Raw genomic sequence first — 18538 nt, forward strand, 5'->3', positions numbered from 1 at the left:
AAAAGATATTGCGCGCCGCGCGAAACTTGCGACGGAAGATTAGGCCATCATGTGAGTTTTTACCGTTTATCTCAATAATTTTGGCTCTTTATAATTGTGGCTCAAGTGAAAAGGAATACATCATGGCATTTGCCCTTGATTACGTGTATAAATTAAATATAAAAAATACTTTTTTGCGTTAGCCCCCTCTACAATAAAAGTAGGTAAGTATCTACAAAAATGTAGTTCTACGGATTAACATGGGCTGTTGTAGAATAAAAAATGGCGTAGGTAGCAACTCAGTATAGTTAAAGATTATCGCGGCGTAGAATTTAACAAGTAAAATTGCATCTAAGTATGATGCCCTCACGCTCTTCGTAAACACTTAATAATGTCGTAATCTCTGTAGTCTGTGCCAATGACAGAATACATGTCTTATACTAAGAGATCTATTAAATAACAGTGGGTAAGCTGTCCACCGCCTCCATGAGGCTCGGCACTGAATCTACTTTCATACCTTTTTTGCGGAGATCGTTCAGCTCTTGTACCAACTGCGATTTGTCTTTTCCAAGTGTTTCCCTGAAAATAGAGACAGAAATCTTTAACATTTTCTATTGCGATCTGGTAAGCGATTAATTGAAGATGATGAAATCTGTTTTTCGCACCTCATTTTTACAATAGATAATCAAAAAATCGAAAAAAGTCAAACGTAGGGGCATAGCTATGGTTAGTATACCTACATCAAATTATCTAAAAATATTTTCCATAATGTCAATATCCATTATAGATTATAACTATACCTTGCTACAGATCGTTTAAAACTCAGTCTTCTTCTACAAATGTACAAATATTACATAAACTTAATCGAGACCATTCAGATCATGGGGTCAAGCATTGAAATAAACTGACATAACCGCATATTTAAACTCAAAAATCATTTCCCTGCATTCTGCACAAGTTGGGTAAAAAGTATATAATAAGTAATATTATTGTGTACCAATAAGTTAAAAAATACACGGAAAATTAAATACAACATTAAAACTAGGTATAGGTGAACCAGGATCTATTGAGGGTGCGCCATGTTACGGAAATTTGTTGGTACTAATTTCTAGCAATGGCAACAACTTTAATAATAGACAACATCTACCCTCTATGATAGTTGTCAATATTGACAATGTAAACATTAACGTTAAATAATTTAATTTTAAGCTTATTTCAATACAGTTGTGTGGTAGCAAGAAGAGAAATCTAATCTTCAAGGATGGGTATTCCACAGCCGTCTTCAGATCCAAATCTTTCTATCCTTCTTCTCGTTCCTCTAATTCTTAGAGAGACAGCTCTGATGATTGATATTTGTATTTTGACTTTGATCCAGTTGATTATTTGTGAGTATGGTTTCGACCATTTTTCATGGAGCTTAAGGGATGTTCTTTTTATGAAGGATTCATATTCCGTTCCAACAGCGCCATCACAGGAGACCACAAGAGGAGTGAATGAGGCTCTGAGATCTTCTGCAGCCAGGTCGTATTTGCGATGTTTTTCGCGAGCGTGTATTTGGGCAATCGTGGGCCATGTGAGTAGACCATACGAGGCGGCGTCGGCATTTACAATGCGAACGTCAAAGAACGCCTTCCTCGCTGGCTCCCATACACTTTCCAGTAGTAAGTCGATTATTAGCCCTGGTTGATCTAAGGTTGCGGCACGCATTATTGGCTCAGTAGTAGCCGAACCCCATGCTGGTTCAGCCCAACTTTTGATATCGTCTCTGTGTTGGTCGTGGCCTCTTTTTATGAGCCCTCCCTTCTTGCAATTAAGTGCATGGTTTAGGTTGAAGTTATTTTCACCACAGCCATCGCAGGTTAGTGGCAGGCTAGAAGGTTCATGCCCGTATCTGATCGCAAGGCCGTCACGAAACTGCGTTGCTGTTAGGTCGGTATCATCAGCTTTGGTCGGTAGTACTGTTAGCCACTGTGATGATTTTTTGTTAATTACCCTTTGGATGCAATTCTTTGTTTTTATTGTTAGCTTATCCATGATTGATTCTAATTCGTGTTGTTCATTATTTTCTCGTTTTTTTCTTTCTTCTTTTAAAGTTTCATATACATGTTTTTGATGGTCTTCTATGTTAATTTCATCGCCGGTTCGAATTGCATCTATTAGTATTTTGTTGGCATTTAATGATATTGCATGTGAGGTTTTAGCTTGCTTTGTGGGATCATTAATTGCAAGGCCTCCGAGCCTCGCTGGAAGAGCAAAGAGTTCATGTTCTATAGATGTTTCTGTTGTAAACATTGCTTTGTCTAGTTTCGTGTGAATTATTATTAGACTGCAATAATCATGCCGAAAGTTTTAGATTTTACAGAGAAAAAAGTTGTAAATAGTGTATATAGTTATTTATTGGGAAAAAGCGTGCGGGAGAGAAATTTCTTCCATTAGAAAACATAACGAAATTAGCACCTGAATTGACGGGTAAGTTTCAAACTATACGTCTACCACCAGTTTTGACATTGTCATAACGCTCACGTTTACGTAATTTACTTTCTGTACATCTCGCTTGCACTAATATGCGAGTACGAGCGAGATGCATGGAAAGTAAGTTACGTGGACGTGAGCGTATATGTCAATGTCAAAACTGATGGTAGACGTACTTATGGACAAATGTCACTATAGTCCGGTCGTCACGATTTGGTTGATGTCTTGTAATAATTTGATTTGTGTATTAGGTGTATCGCATGCATCGGCATCACGGATTGCTAGCGAAGGGCGTAAGGGCGGAATTAAACGACCAAACCTAAAAAAAAGAAAACAAAATAAAACCGGGCAAGTGCGAGTCGGACTCGCGCACGAAGGGTTCCGTACCATAATGCAAAAAAAAAAAAACTAAAAAAAAGCAAAAAAAAAACGGTCACCCATCCAAGTACTGACCACTCCCGACGTTGCTTAACTTTGGTCAAAAATCACGTTTGTTGTATGGGAGCCCCATTTAAATCTTTATTTTATTCTGTTTTTAGTATTTGTTGTTATAGCGGCAACAGAAATACATCATCTGTGAAAATTTCAACTGTCTAGCTATCACGGTTCGTGAGATACAGCCTGGTGACAGACGGACGGACGGACGGACGGACGGACGGACAGCGAAGTCTTAGTAATAGGGTCCCGTTTTACCCTTTGGGTACGGAACCCTAAAAAGAAAATAGATTTGGATGATTTTGATTTATGTGTCATACGTCGTAAAATTCACGAATTTTATAGCGTAAAAACCGAAGAAATATCCAAACATCAAACTTCGCACTTATTAAAGTTGTCGGAATAAAACAAAAATCATCTGCCAATTTCCATTGTCCCCACTATACAAATTGTTGCTATATAAAATTCAAAACGAGCGCCCTCTTGACAATACTCCCAAAGTTCTGGTTTACCTATACGTAACTATAGGCGGCATTGTCGCTTAAAAGCGATGTCTTCCAGACGTAAGACAACAGATGTAAATTTTTGAACCATAAAGTTGTGCAAATCCATTAGCTCAGTAGGTTATGTAAACAAGGTTGCGTTATCTTACGTCATCGAACCTCGTGACTTGCTAAAGTAGTTAAGCATCCGTTTAGCATGACAAATAGATACTAAGAGGACTGTTCAGTTTTGTTTACGACACCTAAAATATATTAGTTTTTCCACACGTCTCAAAATAATAAGCTGAGGTGTACCACATCAAGTTTAAAAAAAATCATCATCATCATCGTTTTAAGACCAGTAAATAAAAATATACCAATTTTTTTATACAATAAAATATTACATTTATGATATCATGTGATGGATGAAGGATATCTATTGTTCACAGATTAATATTACGCGATGATAACGAATTAGACGCACATTATTATTATCATTATACATTATATATTTATTGTACTGTATTGATTTTCACAGTTTTTTCTTTCTTAGTGACCCACCGTAGGCTGTGATGGTATTGTTTGGTATACAATGTGCACTATACATAGGGGCTGTCCATAAATTACGTCATCGATTTTTGACGATTTTTGACCCCCCCCCCCCCCCCCCCCTATAATCATCCAAAAATCATGCTTCAAATGACCCCATTTCCTCCTACTTCATGCTACCGTGATCCGATGTCCAGACCCCCCCCCCCCTAATTTGAAATGACGTAATTTATGAATAGCCCCATAGATAAATAGATCATATTTATTGTCAAGCCAAAGATTAGTAGTTATGTATACTGTACATGAAATTATACAACCTCTGACCTCATTAATACCTACATATTTGCTGCTATCAGTCAGCTGAGTGCACATACAATGTACTAATAGTACTGCTATCAAAGGATTTAATCTATCGTGAAATAAACAATCACACTTCAAAAAAACTTTATTTTATCGGCAAAAAATAGTTATTCCTCTTGCGAAGTTTATGATGATGATAATGATGACAGTTGTCACAAGATTTATAGGAATTTTCGGTAATTCTTGACAGGAAATGAGTTCTCTGTCGGAATTTCGTGACAATTGTCGTGTTTCTTGTGATAATTGTCATTAGCTTCGCAAAATAAGTACTTAATTATTGGCGATATAATGTAGTTTCTTTTTTATAAAAATGTTGGTGGCAAACAAGCACACCGCCCGTCCGATGGTAAACGTTTACCGTAGCCTATGGGGGCCTGTGACGTCAGTAACAGTGATGTCGACAATAGGCCTGATGACAAATTTTGAAATCCCTTTTATTATTGTCGGTACACTTGTATTGGTTCCGAAAAACACAATATTTCAGCTATACTCATAAGATTTAACATAGATAATAGGCCTGATGACAAATTTTGAAATCCCTTTTATTATTGTCGGTACACTTGTATTGGTTCCGAAAAACACAATATTTCAGCTATACTCATAAGATTTAACATAGATAATTGCATTTTATTATAGCTAGTTTAAACTTCGCGCGAAAACGCCTCGCATGCCATTTGTGACGTCATTATTTAGTTGGTGGTAGGGTGGTAGACATTGTTTACATACTTACAGTTACGAATTTCCCTTGAATCCGAATGATATTGTTAATTCAGCACCATATATTACGATTAGGGATGATAAATACATTACAACAATTTATCACAATAACTCATTTTACACAAAAACTCTCACACGGTTGCAGTTTAAGATGAATTATTTAGATACATGTAAATTTTGAGTGAAAATCACCGAGCGCCGGTTTTACTTTTTAATTTTTCATTTTTTCTAATTACGACAGCCAACATGGCAATGATAGTTCCATTCAGCCAAATAATTAAAAAAGTTTGTTGTTGAAATATCGTATTATTTAGCATTTTATTTAAATAATAACAAATAGATATCTATTTTATATCGTGTAATAATATTTATTGGACGTAATAAATGTTTAGTGGCGAAATATTTTTTTTTTTGCACCTTTCGAACTCTTTGGTGAGGACGTATAGATTTCGGTCAATGAGGTTGTCTATGTTGCTCTAAGAAATATGTTATGGATTGATGACGTCACTGTTTGGAACGCTTCTGATTGGCGTTTCAGTAATAATGGCCGATTGGAGAATTTTGCACTTTTATTTTATTGAATATCTTAATAATCCTTCAGTTTATACTGAGATTGGGCCATTTTTTAGAATCATATTAACATATATGTTTCTTTGAAACCATTATTTCCATGATTCTTTGTTACTTGCAACAGGCCTATTGCATTTTATTATAGCTAGTTTAAACTTCGCGCGAAAACGCCTCGCATGCCATTTGTGACGTCATTATTTAGTTGGTGGTAGGGTGGTAGACATTGTTTACATACTTACAGTTACGAATTTCCCTTGAATCCGAATGATATTGTTAATTCAGCACCATATATTACGATTAGGGATGATAAATACATTACAACAATTTATCACAATAACTCATTTTACACAAAAACTCTCACACGGTTGCAGTTTAAGATGAATTATTTAGATACATGTAAATTTTGAGTGAAAATCACCGAGCGCCGGTTTTACTTTTTAATTTTTCATTTTTTCTAATTACGACAGCCAACATGGCAATGATAGTTCCATTCAGCCAAATAATTAAAAAAGTTTGTTGTTGAAATATCGTATTATTTAGCATTTTATTTAAATAATAACAAATAGATATCTATTTTATATCGTGTAATAATATTTATTGGACGTAATAAATGTTTAGTGGCGAAATATTTTTTTTTTGCACCTTTCGAACTCTTTGGTGAGGACGTATAGATTTCGGTCAATAAGGTTGTCTATGTTGCTCTAAGAAATATGTTATGGATTGATGACGTCACTGTTTGGAACGCTTCTGATTGGCGTTTCAGTAATAATGGCCGATTGGAGAATTTTGCACTTTTATTTTATTGAATATCTTAATAATCCTTCAGTTTATACTGAGATTGGGCCATTTTTTAGAATCATATTAACATATATGTTTCTTTGAAACCATTATTTCCATGATTCTTTGTTACTTGCAACAGGCCTATTGTCGCACCTGTCACCGTGGTGAAATAGGGGCCAGGTGTTTGTAAGACTAATTTAAATGTATAAAATAAGTAAACAACTCACCATATCGATATACAGGTGTGCAGCAGCGGTATATAGATGAGCAGCAGATCATCATCGCTGACGGCCTCGTAGCGGCGGAGCGCGAGCTGCGCCCAGCGCTCCACCGGGCCGGCCAGCGCGCCGCCGCTCGTGGCCGCGCACGCCACCACGCGGCACAGCGCGCTCAGCACCACCCGCGACCGGTCGGTGTACACCTGCAATGTGGGGAACAAATATTAGAAGTCGAAATGGATGGTAACTCACGTAATTCCTAAAATGGTCTCCGACATCAATTCATAGTATTATGGGCGATTTTCGGAAGTACCCGACATTTGGTAGTGACAAGTACCTAAGTCATAAAAAGATACAATAGTACGGAAAACAATTTTTCCTGTTCCACCCTCCTCTCTCAAAAACAAATGATCTTGAAATTGGATAACTTTCAGATAAATAATTTAAGGTACGTGTTTGTTTTTATTTTAAAAAAATAATTAATTTGACGCATAGTATAATTTAATAAATTATTATTTAATTGGAGCAGACATTTTTTTATTACAATCTGTTTGTTCATCTCAATTGTGTCTCATTAAAATACAACCTTTAACCTTTTGGCCGCCGGCGGACCTAGTCCGCAAAGACGCTCACTCACACGCCAGAGCAAATTTTAAGTAAACAACTAATAAAAAGTGTAGGGATTGCAAATAGTGATATCGATATTTACAATTTATGGTAAAAATATTTTCAATTTAGCTTTGTTCTAATCCAGCTTTAATTTATTTCCAAAATGCCAAAATTAAACATATGTTTTACACCTGAAAATGTTTAAAATATACGGATTTATCATAAAAAACAACCACTAAACAATGTCGATTCAAGACGTAATATCGCCGCACTAGGCTGTACGAGAAGTCTTTTATACAAGACAACGGCGCTCATACTGTATCGTAGTAACTGAATATCCGGTGCATCTCTAATTAAAATACAACCTTTAATGTGTATTAATGACACCATCATGTGTGTTTTATAAACAGTTGCACTCATAGCCCAGTGTTTAAGTTTAAACTGGACACTAGAGATGCCCTGGATATTCGGTAACTATCCGGTATACGGCCAATATTTGAACATCCAGCCGGATACCACATAGTTCCCGAATATCCGGTGCATCTCTAGTGTCCAGTTTAAACAATACTTGATTTCAGAGTAAACAAAATTGGAATAAGAAACAGTCACGGTCATAATCATACTCGTTTATTATTTTAAAACATTTTAAACATTCCTCACACTTGCACGCACACTCATTTCGAACCAGGTCAATGAAACAGATCAAAAACTGCACATGCGCACCTGAAAAACCAAAATGTGGGTATAATTCCGCCGGCCGAATATTTGGCCTATGGTCAGGCCGAATATCCGGTATCCGGCCAAACAACTATCCCTTGCATCTCTACTGGACACCCATTAAGTCACTATTATTTACTGTAATCATTTAGCACATTCTGTTATCTAGTATCAAATGAATAATGTTGTTAATATTATAGTTTATGCTCATAATATATTATAGTCATTGTTCGAAAATGAGTAATTATCAGTAGTGCAAAAATGTCCTACATTACCAATAGTAGCCATTAAGATTACAAGACAATAAGATTAGTCATTATGTACACCAATTACCTTATTTAATAATCTGAAGTTAGTTTCCAGTACAGAAAGTGCCATGTCATGAGATCCTTCGAGCATCAATTGTCTGGCCTCAGCTAACTCAACATCCTGGAAAAATGCTATAGCTGCTGGGGATTCCCTCAGACGTGACTCCTCTGATAATAGCTTCAATAATGCCTCAAATGCTGTAGCTCTGGCTGTTATCAAGTTCGGGTCAAAATTACCCACTACCATCTGAAAAGTATTAAAAAAAAAAACAATAAAATATATACAATTCAAACTGTGAAAAACCTCCATAAAAATATACCAAAATGATATCAGCATTGGAACTGAAATATTACAATCAATCCTGGAAGAACACGTTATAAAGAAAGTAACGCCCACTAAGCAAGTACTTCTTTGTTATTTAATAAATAAAACATGACTCATACCTTTCTAGGGAATGATATGGTATTTAAAATCGTTGGGAAATCCTTTTTGAGTCCATTGTAGAGATCCAAAAAGTGAGTGTATCTCCTTTCTACGTTCACGGGGTCTGGATCAAGCCTGCTAATATCTTGCCTGACTTGTAACATGTAAACGACGAACTTCTTATCCGACCCATTATTGCCTGTAGCTATTCTAGAAGACACTATTTCAAACTTTATCATTGTAATTGAATTTAACGTTACGGGTTTGTTGAATTTAAGGAGTTCGTCCCTTCTGCTCGTTAAGCGGAAATTTACAACCACAACCAACTTGCGAAACAATAACAATGATTGAGTGAAAAAGAGATGACCAAGAGACATCCAAGAGATTACTATGACACTGACAGCTGTGACAGTTGACAGTGACACATGTCATGTCATTATGACTATTTAAGCCATCTATTCCCGACATTGGCAAATCCACCCTGTGCAAAATTGCAGGGAGTAAGCCAGAAAAAAAAAAGAAAAAAAAAAACAAAGCCATCTATTCAAACGTGCAAATCATACCTCAAAAATAAAATTGTTCATCTGTGGGTCATCTCCACAAACGACATCTAGAAAATAAATAAAAACACTCAACGCAGAGTGCTCTTGAATCACACCAAATCACACTACGTTAGTATAGTAATGAACATACAGATGGCGGTACGAAAACACTCATACATCTCGTACCGGACTCATACCAACTCATACCAACGCTTATTAAAGACATGGGAACCAAATAAAATCAGAACTGGAGTGTCCTCAGCAAAGAATATAATACTCACTGAGAAGAACGGTAACTCCATACAAAAAAAATATCCCCTTCATAGAAGGTAGGATCCTATAGAAGTGACATTCGCGTGCCTCCGTGAGGGACAAAACATACGCAAATGCGTCGCTATACAAATACAAATACAAATACAAAATACAAAATTCTTTATTTCCTTAAAAACCATTACATATTTTTACCAATGGCTGGTGTCTCCCTGTAAGTTATTTACAAAATAACCTGTGCTGGGAGGCACCGCACTTCCATATCTAATTTACAATTTATTTAGTATTATACTATCATATACTTAATTATTATGTGTGTGTGTGTGTGTGTGTGTGTGTGTGTGAGTGTGTGTACTTGTGCGGCTTGGCTAGGCTACATAACCTAGCAAGTCTTCCACCTGATCGTAATTTTTATCTACTAACCAATTTACTACCTTATTGTTTACATCGTATTGTAGCTTTGGGTATATATCTAGTGCTTTGTTTAAAATATTGTATAGGTGCGAAGGACGTTTATTATAACCTACCTAAAACCAACACCACTTTTGCCTATTAGCAAAAGTGGTGTTGGTTTTAGGTAGGTGCATGGCAATATCTTTCCTCCGTCTTGTCAAGAGATTGCGATCAAAAGTTGTGGTTTTATGCTTTCTTAGAACAGATGTTAGTATATATAGTTTTCTAACAGTAAGCAACTTACACATTTGATATAGTTTATCAGTTGAGAACCACATCCTCTTAAAGTACATAATTTTGAGAAGACTACGCTGGGCTCTCTCTACGTCTATAAAGCGAGTCTTAGCAGCGCCACCCCAAACAGGCAAACAATAGGTTAACACAGACTGAACCAACGATGTGTAGATTTCTTTTAAAAGGTCTCTACTGTGGCCATTTAGACCCGGAACGCTTCTTGGCACCACATGTCTTAAATTTTTAAAAATCCAATTAAGCTTTCGTAAACGTAATATAACATATTCGAGATGTTGGTACCAAGACAGTCCCCGATCCACAAAAACACCCAGATATTTGGTGCTATCAACTTTTAGTATAGTGGGACAGGTTTGCTGGGAGCAGTTCAGTACATTCTTACAACAGCTATGTATTTTAATGTCAAAACTATTAACAGGTTGTGTATTGCTGTATATACTATGACATATATAATTTGTTTTGGCAGTATTTAACGTAAGGATATTGTTCTTAAGCCATTCATTAATCGTTTCAAGTCCAGTCTCCGTAAATTTCTGAACATCTTCCCATGAAGACCCAGTGAAGACGATGGCGGTGTCGTCTGCGTACGAAAATATATCTGCGTGGGGGATCTTTAAGTCACACAAGTCATTGATATAGATTAGGAATAGCGTTGGACCAAGCACAGATCCTTGTGGTACACCGAACGTCACGTCTTCATCTTCACTGGTACAACTGGAGTCACCCAATTTCACCCTCTGTTTCCTATTTGTTAAATAGTCCTGGAGAAGACGAAACGGAATATCTCTTATCCCCATTCTTTCCAACTTGTGTAACAATATGGGGACAGAGACGGTGTCAAAGGCCTTTTTGATATCTAAATACACAGACATACATTTCGATCCATTGTCAAGATGGTCAACTATTAGTGAAGTTAGAGCAGATACAGCATCTTCAGTAGATTTTCCAGGTCTGAAGCCGTATTGAGATGGGGAAAATAAGTTGAATTTATTTAAGTACTTCAGTAATCTGGTATTCAATAACTTCTCTAATATTTTGGAAATTGCTGGTAAAACAGATATGGGTCTGTAGTTATTGACATCGTCTCTGTCACCATTTTTATAAACTGGTGTAATGATTGATTGTTTAAGTGGAGCTGGAAAAATTCCTTTGTCAAAACAAATATTTACTAAATGGGTAATTATTGGGATCACCACTGACTTTGCAAGCTTAAGAAATTTATTTGAGATATTATCCCAGCCTGGTGCACTATTGTTCTTAAGGCTCGATATTACGGATTGTACTTCATCGTGGTCAGTATGGGACAGTATAAAGGAGTTGGGTTGAGGCTGAAGGTTTAGAAGGTATGTTTGTTGTACAGTTTTTATACAGTTTTTGCTATGCAGCTATGATTGGTCGAATTTATTTGTTGCCCACCATTATCCATACTAAAAAAAAGGTGGGGAACAAAAAATATGTGAGACTGTGACAAGGACAAACAATAATAGCACTTTCTCTGCTACTCCTACTGAAAGATACGTAAGACTATTCCGTTCTGTCAGTTATCCCCACCACTCATGCCCAATCCAGTTTAATACTTGATTCATGGTCCCCTTCCGTTTATACGTTTATACTAGTGGCGCCCTCATTGTGTACCAATGGAACTAAAGTTGACAACCGGTTTAGCCTGGCGGGTATTGGTAGGTAGTATTTCTGTTGATAAACATATCGACTACCGTAGGCTCAAAGGGCTTAACAGACAAAACGCGATTATTCAGGAGAGCCAAAAAACTGTTTTATTTGGAGAAAAAAAAACATAACTTTTTTGTTTCTTTTAATAAACGGATGCTTGTATGTTGCTTATTCTTAACTTTTTGAGCTCTTTTAAAATGATTGGTTGAACTTATAAAACAATGCTTATTTACGAAAATTGCATGTCCGTTACGCGAAAAAACACGACTGTTTTTAAGAAGGGCGTCCGTTACGCCTCTTTTTTATGATTTATCATATGAGCCAAAAGAGCTTAATGTACAAAAAATAAAACTGTTTTAGTACCATTTGGCGTAAATCCAACAATTTCGTTGCAATATTGGCAACTTGCATTTAAGTAACACTATACTTCTAAGTACTATAATTTACAAATGTTTTATTCATAACTTATAGAGATGTATTAACTGTTAAGTTTTTTCCCCATTTTTGTTATTTTGGATACTCATACGTGGAAAAGGTCGTTTTTTAGCCACAAAACCAATGTTTACTTTTTTATTTCTTTATATTACTTCAACAGAATCACTGCTGTCCTTCTGTCTATATCTATTTATGTCTATCAAAACAATTTATAAAAATTACTTTTATTATAAAAAGTATATTTATGAGTTATTTATGTTTGTATATCTTAATATGATCATAAATTTTACTTGTACAAGTAGGTAGAATAGTAGTTTTGACATTTTGTATGTCTGTTTGGTCAGTAAAACTTAATTAATATTTGATTATTTATGACATAACATCAGAGTAGGTAGTAAAAAAGCCATATGGCCAGGCGTACGTACTTCTATGGATTTAAATCCCAAAGTTATAGACAATAGCTTTCATAAGTATAATACTATAAATTAGCGTTTAAACAAAAAAGTATGTATTAATTTATTTATTTATTTGTGTGATGTTCATCACTGATGAACACTAATATTTGTTCCTGAGTCATGGGTGTTTTCTATGTATATAAGTATGTATTTATCTATATAAGTATGTATACCGTCGCCTAGCACCCATAGTACAAGCTTTGCTTAGTTTGGGGCTAGGTTGATCTGTGTAAGATTTCCCCAATATTTATTTATTCTTTTTATTTATTTATTTTTATTATATTACGTCTAAATCAAAATTACAAATGGCCAAGTCACATACAAAACTAAAAGTTATCAGTCTCACCTTAATTAATCACCATAATTATCATTTAAATATAGTTATATTTCATTATTTTAATAGAGCTGATGAACAAAGTACCCACTAGTTCATTCTAAATTGTCAAATGTTAGTAGCCCTATAATTAAAGCATTAATGAGCACATGATCAGGTAATGCAAGTATCTACTTAATAAAAAAATTGACAAGGAAAGTACAAGGTCATCCCACTTAAACACAAAAAAGCAACAATTATAAACTCAAAATTGTACGTAGTATCTTGGCGTATCTCTTACATTGAATTCTCTAATAGTCGTATAAATATCCACTAGTTATGGGCGTAACGTACATTTGGCACTTAAAAATCTACTGCAAATAGGCGTAACGGACAAAAAAATTAGCACAGATTTAAGAAAATTTCCGATGCAAAAGGGCGTATCGTACACAAAGTTGGGAGTTACGCCAAAATGTCACACAAGATTTTTTTGAGTTGGCAGATACGGCAAAATGCGTTGGAAAATTGTGTTCAAGCATTGATTTTTCGTAGGGCTTAACGGACATTTTTTTCAAGTTATCGAGACGTTAAATATACCACTCGATAGAGAAAAAAATACTGAGTATAACTGCATTCATAACTCATTTTCGCCATTTTGTCCCTTACGCCCTTTGAGCCTACGGTAGTCGATATTTGTTATTTCATATCACGAAATATATGAAAGATGCAAATATTACCCCTTGTTCGTGGTATTATCAATTGATTTAAATAAAAGGCTTATTTATGTTTATAACATTGTATTATTTATAAACTGAAATAAATTTAATTTAATTTGTTCTAATAGTATTGTATTATTTATTAAAAAATGTATACATATAGAAATATACACTGAAAATTAAACCCTGACAACTTAATAAAAAATAGACATTAATAAAGCGCATTCACAAAGTTTTCAGTATAATACAAATAACTTTAGGCATGCCTACCTGTTACACTTTACACACACAGACACTAAACTTTACACAGGGCATTTTACACAGATTTCCAACTTGTATTCATACATTTCTTCACGGTTAATTAATACGCTTTCCAGATGCGTTATGACGCGGTTCCTTCTGAACCCACTAAAGTTGTGAATTTCACTCAAATATCTATCTTCAACAGCCACATTTTCTATGTGCATCGCTGTAATTCTATTTTTTTATTAAGTTGCCAGTTGCCAGTTTTCAGTGTATATTTCTATATGTAAAACATTTTTTAATAAATAATACAATGTTATAAACATAAACATGCCTTTTATTTAAATCAATTGATAATACCACAAACAAGGGTTTATTTGCATCTTTCATATATTTCGTGATATGAAGATAACAAATATGTTTATCAACATAATTACTACCTACCAATACCCGCCAGGCTAAACCGGTTGTCAACTTTAGTTCATTGGTACACAACGAAGGCGCTACTAGTATAAACGTATAAACGTTTGGGGACATTTTTTTGTATGGAGTTACCGTTCTTCTCCTAGTGAGTATTATATTCTTTGGTTGGAAGCAAATATCATCATCATCATCATTATAAAATTGAAAAACCAGAACGGGATAAAAAAAACGAGGGAAGAAGCAAGATGGCGCCTTACAAATTTCTAAAAAAGTTTTTGACACGTTTCTCAAATACGACGCACGTATGATAAGAAAAAACTGTTCTAATCTATTATCTACATATGGGAATAGAACTAGAGCATAAAAACTATCGCTTCCGATGCGTATTTAATTTACAATAAGGAAAAGAAATTTTCATAACAATCTTCATTTTACGACATCGGCTATTTCTCGGCAACTCTCGGTTGCTTTCGTTTGGCGGTGCTACAGATTAGACCAAATAATCCGTAAGTTAAAGTAAACTAAATTATGTTTGTCATGTTGGTATACAGGTATTTCTGAGTTTTTTTACACGAAGTAAAATAAAAGGTGCTGTCAACCTCAGCCTTAGTCTATAGAGCCCATACGAGTGATTTATGTCATATATGACTTATCATTCTTATCAATCAAAGTAATTACTATATTATTATTATCAATTTGTATTGTGTTGTTTTAAATTTGATTTTTGAGTTATATTATTCAGATTGACTTTCACGGTTTCGGCAAACATTGCCATTCGTCCGGGGAACGGGCTAAGAATGCTGAGATGGGCCAAAAATACAAAGTTGATAGTAAGTTATGTAGGTAGATTAAAGTGCATGTTCAGATATTAGTGAGCGACCTGATAAAAATAAGCAAATGTACAGTCAGCAGTCAGCCAAATATCGTAATATAATTTTGTTGCCATAGAAATAAGGATGTGGTCCGATATAGTGGCGAAATATTGAGAGAAAAGCGGCTAAATTCAGTGGTGGCTCGGACACTTAGAGAGAATGGGAGAGGATCGTGCCGTGAAGAGAGCGCAGGTACTTGGGACAACAAAATGGGAGACGCCCGAGTGGACGTCCTAGGTACCGCTGAAACGACGTAGTTGCTCAACACCTGCTCAACCTCGGCCATGGCGACTGGCGAGAGCTATCGCAAGACCGAGAGGACTAGACTACCTATGTTTGTATGAAAAGGCGATTTAAGGGCGGTGGTCGTCCATATTCGTCTTAAGGCGAAAATTAATCTAATGAACGTTTTGGCAACTAGGCTTATAAGAACAAATAATAATTTTATCTTGAAACAAGTTTTAAATAAATACGTGTAGATGAAAAAATACAATCTTGCCTTTTATCAAATCACATAATTTTTTGACAAATTTGCGAATTGAGTTATCCAAATAACGGCTACAAATAAGAAATCCCTATCACAGTTTTAAATCATGGCAGGGTTGAATACATAATAATGTCGGTATTTAACTAAACATAAGACGAACTCTTTATTTCATTTACGCGAGCGGAGCTGCGGGCCCGTCTAGTTCATTATAAAACTTAACTTGTCTGACGGATGAAACTATGAAAATATGAAAGAAAATATGTTCCAGAACATAAATAAATAGGGTTGCCTAAGGAAATACTATGGTCAAGGCTATTTTTAATACTTTTTGAAAAAAAATTTTTTTCGGCAAATTTCACCGATTTGTCTGACGAACGAAATAAGTTTCAATGGAAAGTATACAACTTGTCAGTGGCGTAGCTAGGGGGGGGGGGGGGCGGCGGGGGCAGCCCGCCCCGGGTGTCACCCATTTATTAGGGGTGACACCCGACCGTGAACATCAGTAGTGATCCATCTATAAAAAATCCTAAAACTGTGGCAGATTGCACAACCGCCATTAAGGAAATAATATACAACATGCCCACGAGGAACCCGAGAGATTTTGACAGTACCTATATTCCTGATCATATTTAAAGACTAAAATGTCCTATAAACTGTTTTGGAATTCGCCTAGTTTCAGAGTCCTGTACTGTACCACCAGCCGGCTAAAAAAAACATATTTTGCTTTACTAATATGTGGCCGAAAATTGTATGGCAAATTATCACTACCCAAACTATTTTTCCCATAGTATCATTTGGCAAAACTATCAGATGGCAGACCAATGTTTCGCATATATAACATGTCGCAAATGATTATTTACAATATTATTGTATGGCAAAATATTTAGTTGGTCATGTTTCAAAATGTATTTTATTGTTATGTCGAATGTATTGATAGGCATAAATTATTTTTCGCCTAATATTGTGAATAACCTACCTATCCCTGGGAGCAGTTTCGTTTTTAGGGTCATAAAAAAAATAACCCTAACCTACCTACCTCTGGGAGCAGTCTCGTTTTACGGGTCATAAAAAAAATAACCCTAACCTACCTATCTCTGGGAGCAGATTCGTATTTAGGGTCATCAAAAAAAAAAGAACCCTAACCTACCTATCTCTGGGAGCAGTTTCGTTTTACGGGTCATAAAAAAAATAACCATAACCTACCTATCTCTGGGAGCAATTTCGTTTTACGGGTCATAAAAAAAAATGCTAAATATAGCTGTGATCCAATAAAAAGTATGCGAAATTTCAATTTGGGCAAACGTTATTTAACAATAAATAGTTAGGTATAATAAAACATTTGCTTAGTAACTATTTTTCTAAATAAATCGTGGTAAAATGAACATCTGCTAAATAAAATTGTGTTCAAATAAAAATTATGTTAAATAATAATATGCTAAGCATTGGTTTGCCAACTAAAAGTACTGCAATAAGTTGGTTGGGAAGTGAAATTAGGCGAAAAATATTTCGGCGAGATGGCAGTACACCACATATTTTTATTGTTACTTAGTGCAAAATGTTTTTTTGATGGCGATGTTGTTACTATGGGATCTAGTCCAAATATCCTTATTGATAGAATGTAAAAAAGTGACAAGTACACTTTACAAAAACTAGGTTTTACAAAAAAAAATATATTTGAGTGATAGTTTTACAAATAGCATTTCTATTTTACATTATGTACAAAAAATCGAAAAAATTTCTTTTTTTCGTTTAATTGACGTACTTACCTAAACCCTTCTTTTGGCCACGGAAATGCGTGGTTAAAATCTCTCGTGTTCCTCATGGGCACCTGATTTGTAACAATAATATATTAGCGCCTCGTAGGCTTTTTTTAAATTCAGGACCATTCTAAAGGCTTTTTTCTTAAATTATGTGATTACATATTTCTGTAATTGGCAAAAAAAAGTTAAAATTAATTTTGCGTGACAGTTTTACAAATTATAGCATTTACATTTTATGTACAAATACGTACAAAAAATAAAAATTTTTTTTTGGTGAAATTGACGTAAACTCTTATAGTAGGTATTTTTCCTTATTTTGGCCTCAGAAATGCATGGTTAAAATCTCTCGGGTTTCTGGTATGTAACAATAATTATGTTGGCGCCTCGTAGGTTTTTTCATTCAGAAAGGTTTTTTTTTATTATGTGATTATTTCTGTAATTGAGAAACTATGTCACTTTTTCTTATTGGGATCTGGACTATTTGAAATTCATTGTGAAATGGGATTTTTACAGAATCTCTTCCAAATCTTGCACTTGGCAAAAAAAGTTTTTATTTTATTTTTTTAATAAATTATTTGTATATCTTTCACGGGACAATGATGACTCGGACCTTTGGGAGGCGTGCGCGGAGCCCAAGCCAACACATAGATGCGGTAGATGCCCTTTTGACACTTATGAAATGTGGGTTACACCGAGCGGATGCTGTCCTTGCCCGTGTCATAGAACGCGCGCAGAGGCAATACCCGCAAGGGTGTGGATAGGGCTTGCAATATCCGCCCATTTTTTGTATCCGGATATTTCGAATATTTATTATTTTACTATCCGGATATCCGGATAAAACGGATAATTCGAATACTTGCTTTTTATTTAACAAAACTCACATGAACTTTACAAAAAGTGTAATAGAATCAAATTTTACGTATAAAAGGTTTCGTAACAGCAAGTGCTAAGGTATTTTTAGGAGTTCTACCTTTTTGCCGAAATTTTTTTGTCCGGTTTTCACTTGGAAAAATTTATCACTGAAGC

The 18538-nt window shown here is 35.2% G+C and overlaps 1 protein-coding gene across 1 annotated transcript; it reads right to left on the minus strand.

Moving 5' to 3' along the window:
• Nucleotides 1-312: 312 nt before the first annotated feature.
• LOC134791097 (sorting nexin-20) lies at nucleotides 313-8978 on the minus strand. Its single transcript, XM_063762127.1, has 4 exons — nucleotides 8641-8978; nucleotides 8222-8443; nucleotides 6572-6765; nucleotides 313-558 (listed from the first exon to the last, which is right to left on the minus strand). The coding sequence occupies exons 1-4, from the start codon at nucleotides 8857-8859 to the stop codon at nucleotides 432-434; spliced, it is 762 nt and encodes a 253-aa protein (XP_063618197.1). The 5' UTR covers nucleotides 8860-8978; the 3' UTR covers nucleotides 313-431.
• Nucleotides 8979-18538: the final 9560 nt, after the last annotated feature.

The sequence above is a fragment of the Cydia splendana genome, chromosome 5 (genome assembly GCF_910591565.1).
Source record: "Cydia splendana chromosome 5, ilCydSple1.2, whole genome shotgun sequence".
Taxonomy (NCBI): domain Eukaryota; kingdom Metazoa; phylum Arthropoda; class Insecta; order Lepidoptera; family Tortricidae; genus Cydia; species Cydia splendana.

Bases quoted from the DNA above. Each gene is read 5' to 3' on its own strand.
- LOC134791097 (XM_063762127.1), bottom strand. From the start codon at position 8,859: ATGATAAAGTTTGAAATAGTGTCTTCTAGAATAGCTACAGGCAATAAT. The intron at 6,766-8,221 runs GTAATTGGTGTA...CCCACATTGCAG, and splicing joins ACTTCAGATTATTAAATAAG to GTGTACACCGACCGGTCGCG. The intron at 559-6,571 runs GTGAGTTGTTTA...CTCTATTTTCAG, and splicing joins CACACCTGTATATCGATATG to GGAAACACTTGGAAAAGACA.